The sequence below is a fragment of the Rhagoletis zephyria genome, unplaced genomic scaffold (assembly GCF_001687245.7).
Source record: "Rhagoletis zephyria isolate East Lansing unplaced genomic scaffold, Rhagoletis_zephyria_1.1 Rzeph_scaffold_17159, whole genome shotgun sequence".
Taxonomy (NCBI): Eukaryota; Metazoa; Arthropoda; class Insecta; order Diptera; family Tephritidae; genus Rhagoletis; species Rhagoletis zephyria.
The window spans coordinates 1,442-9,561 of record NW_016174220.1 but is presented as its reverse complement, the minus strand read 5'-3'; the positions used below and the strand labels follow the sequence as shown (position 1 = coordinate 9,561).

The following is an 8,120-nucleotide window of genomic DNA, read 5'->3' as shown; positions in this document are numbered from 1 at the left end:
AAGTACTTAAAAGGCCTTCCCAATATCTAGTACTTTAGAACATATAGTATGTACATTAGACCGTGCCACCTTACAAGCAATGAAAAAAATAATTAATTAGCCGAACCTAGGGGTCGCCATTTACAGTTTTTGCTGACATCTACATACAGTCCCCAATACAATTTTTTTTTTATGAGAAAGATATGACGAAAAAAACGAATGTCACAACGCGACCCCTTGTCGTGCAACAATATTTTAAGACTCGGGATTGTACGGAAAAATTTTTTTCCGGTAGGTCTAATGAACATATGTATGTATGTACATATGCATATGTATGCATGCAGTCACGCCTCATTGATTGTTTGTGTCGGAAAATCACAAAATAAGTGGCTACGGCGCTATAGATGGGTCTATGAACACGCTGCCAGTTGCGCTAGCTACGTGTATAACTCTATGTGTGTATTTGCGGGGTCTGACCTCCAATGCGCATGTCTGCCCACTGAGTTAAAGCGTCCGATATATGACTTTACTTTACTTATGCATACATTCATACATATGTATGTATGTACGTATTTACTCACTACTCTCCGCTAAACGGAATGACTTTCAGAGCAAAGTATTCTCTTCATTGTTCGATTGGACTCACGACTACGAAGTGGCGACACCGTATAAATTGCATTGCCATAAAAAAAGAGCTGACAATTATATTTAGAACAAGCATGCAAGCGAGCACAACATCAAGCTACTTATGACCTGACTAGGCGAGTTAATGCATAGTACCCGCTGACATGCAAATACATATATAAATACATATGTATGTATGTACATTTGTATACAAAACATGGTGATGATACGAATTGCTACAATTAAGTCTACAATACCGCATACAACAACTTTACATACCTATTGTACCTATGAGCTTCAAATAATGATGCTGATAAGACAACAAAGATTTTGAGTAATTTGCATTACTTCCATCTCGTAGGGGCTTAAGTCACAGAACAGTGACTGAAGATCGATAGCTGGTTTACAACGAGAGAACCCACTCTTTAAATACGCGCATGCATTATTACATACATAAGTATGTATGTACATGGATATATCCATATTTATATTAAAAAAAAAAAAAAAACTATATATTTTACATACACATATGAAATTTATATACTTTATTCTGATGCCCTTAGCGTTAATCATTAATTTAACATGAAAATTCAGATGGGTTTTAAATTTGTAGCTGCTATACTTATTTGTTCATTAAGTCATAATCCAAACCATTTCAGCACACATTAATAAATACAAATACTTAATGAAACTATAAAACTACATATTTACATACAACTATTAGTAAATATTACAGTTCTTTTCGTTATCAAATACATACATATGTATGTATGTATGTATGTATGACTATAGTATCTGCTCTTAAATATTATCTCTCCGTTCAAATTTTCGCGTGGCGCCCTTCTCGAAAACACGCGTCAGCTGCATAAGTAAATTTAGTGCATGGAAATCTTCCTTCTGCACCGCAAACTCTTCTAATGGCTGTAAGACGTGCATTGCCTCCATATACGTAGTCACTGGCTCTCTTTTTACGCTTTGGACGAAGTCAGTAGCCGCGGCAGAGCGTGCAGCTGGTTCTGTTGTGTCTGTTCTCTTTCGTTTCACACCCTTACTATCACCTCCACCAGTGCCATTCGTACTCGTGCCACTCGCAACGGTCAGCGGCGATAACAATTGTGGACTTTTGCTGCGACTTCGACTACGTCGTTCTTGTTTGATTTGTACTTCTGCTAGCAATGAGGCATTATTTGGCATATTTGTTGTTGTTGTTGTTGTTGTAGCTGATGCTGATGCTGATGCATTCCCCTTCACTTGAAAATCGGGCATTTCATCAGTGCCATCGTAATCGGCGTAATTGATGGTGGGTCCCTCTTCGTCCTCATTGATCTCATCCTCATCTATATCGGCTGTGTCCAAATACATGCCAGCAAAATCATCAACTTCGTTCACCACCGGCACATCTTCAAATTTATCCAACAACAAAGAATCTGATTCATTATCTTCATAGCTACCACCACCAGCACTACTCGCCTCGTTGTCTTCGTTGTCTTCGTCGTCCTCCAGCTCGCCATTTCTAATATCTTTCTTCGACACCGGCTTTGGCATCTTGTCAATTAAAGAGACTGCCTTCGTCACCATGCGTGTACAATATTGAATTAAATCATGGTTATCAAGCGAACGCGGCGGTGCACCATAAATAATCAATGCATCCAAATTTTGCCAATCTATATTGTAGACCTTCTTAAAATCGGCTATCCAAGCCTTATTCGGATGGAATTGCTCAATTTTGAGAATATCACGTATTTTAAGCGCACGTTGGCGTATAACCTCATCATTTAGCATTGCAATGCGATGATAGTAAGCACGTTTTATAAATTCGTATGTGACATTGCCGAGAAAATTGATTTTCTTATTTCGCACATATTGTGGCGAATCCGTGGCGTTGACGGTTTGGCATTCACCATAGTAACGCAAAATATCATCCCGATTGGCAATTACGTTGCGAATTTGCTCCCAACTGCATTTGAATACGGAAGCGACACGCTGATAGACGGGATTCTCCTGATATAAGCGTATGGCTAGTACGCGTTCTTCCAAGTTGAGTACCTTTCGAGGTTTGTTCTTCATTGCGGCGCGTTCGCGCTCATAGCGTGTGGGCTAGAAGAAAGCAAAAGTACAAGAAAATACATTTCTTTACATTTCGTAAATGATTATGATATGGGGAAAAAACAACTTTTCATACAAATGGTATAGTATTCTTGAAAGACAATATTTTTCGAACGGAAAACCCTGCTTCTCTTCAGGATATTCCACAATAATAATACCCAATTACTTTTTTTTTACCATTTTTTCATAGTAACTATGTTTTATAGGTACGCCAAAATTCTTAAAAAAATCAGAAAATGCAATGGGGGAGAAATAAAAAATCTTTAGTAACTAAAAAATGGTTAAATAAACAAATTGATCTTAATATTGAAAGTCTCCCGAAGAGAACCAGAGTTTTCCAATCGACAAATATTGATTTTCAAGAGTTCCATACAATTTCTACGAAAAATTGTTTTTCTACCCATATAAAATACATGGAAAACTTTGAGCGCCTTGAGCGACCTCTAAATATTTTCTGATTTCAAAATAAAAAATAGGGTTATGTTTTTTTTCGATATAGAACAATCCTAGAGGGTGGGAGCATTAAACTTCCGACTTTACTTATTTTGAACCACCCTAATGTGCTCTCTACTTTTAGAGTAAAATATGAGCATCCTCTAATTTTATACATAGAAACGTACAGTTTGGTAGCAGCACCTCTTTCGGCAAGAGGAAAAATTTTGTGAGGAGCCCCAAACCCTCGGATACATTTTTTTTCGGACCACTCTAATGTAAATGTGTATGGCATTTGTATTGGTGCGCCTTTTGAATTGATTTATGGGTTTTATTTTGAACTAATTTGAAACTTGAGTAATTTTCTTCGGTAAAAAATTACCTTTCTTATCATATATAATTCATTATATCTTTGGCAACAGAAGCCAAATCAAAAGTTTTTAGAATTTTTGTGTCTGTCTGTATGTTTGTACGCGCATCACTCGAAAACTAATCTATGTAATTAAATGCAGTTTTCTCCGATGTATTGCCAGAGGTCTAACTTAAAATATAGAAATAAAAAATTAGAGAGTTGCCACCTGTGTGAAATTCCAGTTTAAGTAAATTAATAAGATTAAGAAAATATTGCAATACGGCTGTCGAAAGAAAGAGATTTAAGAAGGCCTACAACCGAAAAACCACCTGTTTGACAATTTTAATTTAATTTAATTGACAAGATAAATTGAATATTGCAATATGGGAATCAAATTGAAAATGTTTAAAAAAGTTTACTGCCAAAAATATTTTTGAGTAGGGTGGCCATCTGTTTCAAAAATGTTATTCAATTAAATCGATAAAATATATGAAATATTACAATAAGGTTAAATGCTGATTATTTTCCTTACAATTATTATCACCTCCGAATAAAAATAACGCATTAGAATAGTCAACAGGGGTAATAATAAGACAAAATTTTCTCCCAATGAGAAAAACTTGAAAGGAAGTACGAAAACGCAAAATCAGTAACAAATTGCGATTTTAAGAACATCTGAATAATTAATTATTTTCCGAAGCAAGTTCCTAATAAAAATAGCATTTTCTAACTTAATATTTATTTAATTAGGTTTATTCTGTAAACTTTAACTATAAAAGCGCCCCAAACAATTCATTTATGAGTTTGAATTGCATTCGGCATCATGTCGTCAGCTGTTTTTCTTAATGGCAAATAGTTACTCGTAAAAATGTATCCAGTAAGGGTCCGTTTCTCAATGTATGTTTAACACTAACTGCAGGTTAAACATCGTTGTAGACGTGATCGACTCCATACCAAAGTCAATTAGTTATCGCCTACGGAAAACTGAGAGATGAGGTGAGTTTTTCAAAACTTTAGAGAAAGCACTATCCTTAGATTTACAAAAGTTCATATATGCATCAATAAGTTCATAAACATATTTATTATAATTGACAAAAGTCTTACTACGTATTTTTTTTTGTGACTAGGTTGTGATTGATTTGAGGAAAGTGATTTGCGTGCTCCTTCACAAAATTTAGCGACTTGGATAGCAGTATTTTGTTTTTCAGCTAGGAAAGATTCATCATATCTTTTAACTTCTCTTTCTCTCAGCATATGTTTCCTTAGAGCTGATGATGCATTCATCTAAAAAAAAAAATAATAAAAGAAAAAAAGCTAAGAAAATTAGGAAATTTTAATAAAATAAATTAAAAAAAAAGAAAAGATTGTGCAAATTTAAGGTAATTTTCATGAATTCACACGACACACTTTTAAATGTAAAAAATATTAGATTATATCTATATATATATATATACATATCGCACACAGTGTTCAAAGGGGGCCACAGCTCAAAATTACACGTTTAACTATTTCTTAGCACATGATAATTAGTTTTTTTTTTACAAAAACTTGTTCCAGCTTTTGCTGAAAGGTAAAGAAAAGCTCTGTGTACATTTTTAGCGCATAATTTCAAAAATGCCAAATTTTGAGTTGTGCTTCTTTTGAAGACGGTGTGCGCTATATACATATGTAGTATAGTATTGAGTATTATTTTCGTGAAGAAAACAATTAGTCACAAAAAAAAATGTCGGGATTCAGGGATCAGAATATTTTGATGCGCTGAACACGAATTTAAAGTTCGTTTTACTTCAGCTCGTCAGAAGTTTCTCCTAAATTCAAATATCATGGCGGACATTATGGGATAAGCACGTTTTTGAGGTTAGGAAGAAATCCTAAGCAAAACGGACTTCAGATTCGGTTCAGCGCATCAGAACTCATAAGGAGAGAGTAGTCTGATCACCGAACTCCGACACTTTTTTTTGTGTGTGGCTATGTTATGCATGTAAATTATGCAGAAATGGCCGTGAGCCCTTCATTTATGTTGTGTAATAAAATCAAAGCGATATCTATCGATATTTCCTCCCATAAGAAAGTTATCTGCCTCGCAATTTTAATTATATCCACTCTAAGCAATTATAACAAGTAATCAATCACTGTTTCACTTGCGGAAAACTAACAAACATTTATTGAGTTGACGTTCTTTCAGTAAGAGGGGCCCGGGTTTCGATAGGTAATTTTGAAAGCCTGAACTAGCTCGGCTATATTGGTTATGATGTTTGAAACTTAATAGTTACTTCTTCACAGATTTAAAAAAAAAGTACGCCTGGGCCACACTACGGAGGTGAAACTTCCTTCGATTACTTTCAAAAATTTGTATTGCTCTTAATATTAGGCTTAGCCGACCGCTGCAGCTGAATGGTTAGATGTGCGTACTATTCTCTATGTAGGACCTGAGTTCGATCCCTAGACCGAGCAATATCTAAATTATAAACTTTTTTCTAACAGCGGTTGCACCTCGACAGGCAATGGCAAACCTTCGAGTGTATTTCTGCTATGAAAAGCTTCTCATAAAAATTCATTTGCCGTTCAGAGGTGGCGTAAAACTGTAGGTCCTTCCATTTGTTCATTTGTTTAACAACATCAGGACACGCAACAAAAATTGGACGAGAAGCTCGGCCAAGCACTTATCAAAAGTGTAAGCGCGAAATTGTTATAACTAGAACTTTTCAAGATCACACTACTTCAGAATATGATTTAAGAACGCCCTATTTCAGAATTTTATTGAAAAACACTCTATCTCAGAATTTGGTTGAAGAACGCCCTCGTTCAGAATTCAATTCAAAATCTCACTTCAAAATGTATTGAAAATGTGCTGATATAGGGCGTTTTTAAATCGGTAGCTGAGATAGGGCTTGTTTGAAACGAATTCTGAAATAGGGCGTTCTTCAACCAACTTCTGAAATAGGACGCCTTTGAAAAGTTTTTCGAGATAGGGCGTTTTCGAACTAGCTGCCGAGATAGGTCGATCTTCCACTCAGCAGTAGATTTCATCTTGCGAGAGTATGGTGCAGTTCTCAGCAAAATCAATTTGTAAAATTGCTACATCAGCTGGTATACTACGTTTCGCTTCTAAAAAGCCATTAGATTGAACTCGCTTAACGTATAAATGGATCTTAAATCGATGAACTTGCTGACGCAATTTTTCCATAGCTCCTACAATGGTACCCAAGCATACATTGCTTACATGCACTAGGGAACCCTGGTTCTTAACACCCGGTGACTGGAGACTGATATCAGCACGCAAATAAAAACTAACTACATTTTCTTTATCCCTTTCAGATAAGTCATGTTTCATAACACTTTTCTTGTTGGACGGAGAGACTAAATGAACATCCATTCTCTAAATTTAACAAAACAAGTTTGGCTATAGCGGCCAATTTCTTGTTTCTTGCTTGGACTAGTTGGTAGGATTCATTTTACTCTACATACTGCTTTGCCTAGCGTCTGCGCACAATTGTATGACCCTAAGGATGGCGACGGTGGCGAAAGTTCATCATCCATTGCTTGTGCAAGATGTTTTATTCTTGCTCTATAGTTCCTTTTTCTCTGAGCTTCCTTGCATCGCATTTCATTTGATAATTGGTAACAACGTATTTTTTTTTCTTTTCGCAATTCACGTCTCCTCTTGTCACGCTCTCGTTCTTTCTGCAGGTACTTTTTGAATTCTTCGGGTCTGCTCTTTAATTCTTGTCTGAATTTTCGCATTCGCTCAGCTGGTGTCGCGTTAGCCATCGTTCTGGAAAGAAGAAGTAACCTCGGAATTTTTAAAATGCTTTTTGCCAAATCTTTAAGAAGCAGCTGCCGATTGAAAAACGCCCTACCTCAGCACATTTTCAATATATTTTCACGTGAGATAGGACGCTTTGGAATCGAATTCTTAGATAGGGCGTTCTCGAACCTAATTCTGAAGTAGGGCGTTCTTGAAAAGTTTTCTGAGATAGGGAGTTTTCGAACTGGCTGCCGAGATACATATGTAGGTCGATCTTCCACTCAGGTGGCGATATGTAAATATGAGGACATGAGGGCCAGAGGAGCCTATACATATACAAAAACAAATTTGTAAGTAACATGAGAAAGAAGGATCCATAAAAGATAAGATGAAAAGTTCTTTGCACCTACGTGGTGCGTGCCTCGGGCCCTCACCGTTTCGATTGTAGTAATGCATTGTAACCTCAACTTTTTTGAAATGTCACTTAGGCCACTCTGGCTCTCAAGACCTCATATGTACATACATACAGTAGTGGCCGCATAATTAGGGAAACTACCTATTTACAAGTTTTGACCATTTATTTTTTCCTTTTTTACAAAAACCTTGTAACTCAAAGCATTAACTCCTGTAGAAGATTTATAAAAATTCGCCGAATTAAAAAAAAATTGCTTCAAAATTTCAAATTTTTAATCAGGATTTCCAGAAAAAATCGGCTTCGCAGTTTTGTAGTCCATTAAATTTTAGTTGTCTCATATAAGACATATTTGATCGTACTTTTCATGGAAAAAATTCTTAAAAATCGATGCGATATCTTAGTCGCTTGAAACTTACACAGTATTATACTGAAATGGGGTATAAAACTGCAACATTAATATTTTC

General features: G+C 35.9%; 1 protein-coding gene across 1 annotated transcript; it reads right to left on the bottom strand.

Annotated features, from left to right (window-relative positions):
* Window positions 1–1,116: 1,116 nt before the first annotated feature.
* Window positions 1,117–7,286, bottom strand: LOC108379712 (uncharacterized). Its single transcript, XM_017636066.1, has 3 exons — window positions 6,962–7,286; window positions 4,598–4,777; window positions 1,117–2,700 (listed from the first exon to the last, which is right to left on the bottom strand). The coding sequence occupies exons 1-3, from the start codon at window positions 7,262–7,264 to the stop codon at window positions 1,405–1,407; spliced, it is 1,779 nt and encodes a 592-aa protein (XP_017491555.1). The 5' UTR covers window positions 7,265–7,286; the 3' UTR covers window positions 1,117–1,404.
* Between the last annotated feature and the right edge of the window lie 834 nt (window positions 7,287–8,120).

Bases quoted from the DNA above. Each gene is read 5' to 3' on its own strand.
- LOC108379712 (XM_017636066.1), bottom strand. From the start codon at position 7,264: ATGGCTAACGCGACACCAGCTGAGCGAATGCGAAAATTCAGACAAGAA. The intron at 4,778-6,961 runs GTATGTAGAGTA...TTTTTTTTTTAG, and splicing joins CGCAGACGCTAGGCAAAGCA to ATGAATGCATCATCAGCTCT. The intron at 2,701-4,597 runs GTAAGACTTTTG...GCTTTCTTCTAG, and splicing joins GTCACAAAAAAAAATACGTA to CCCACACGCTATGAGCGCGA.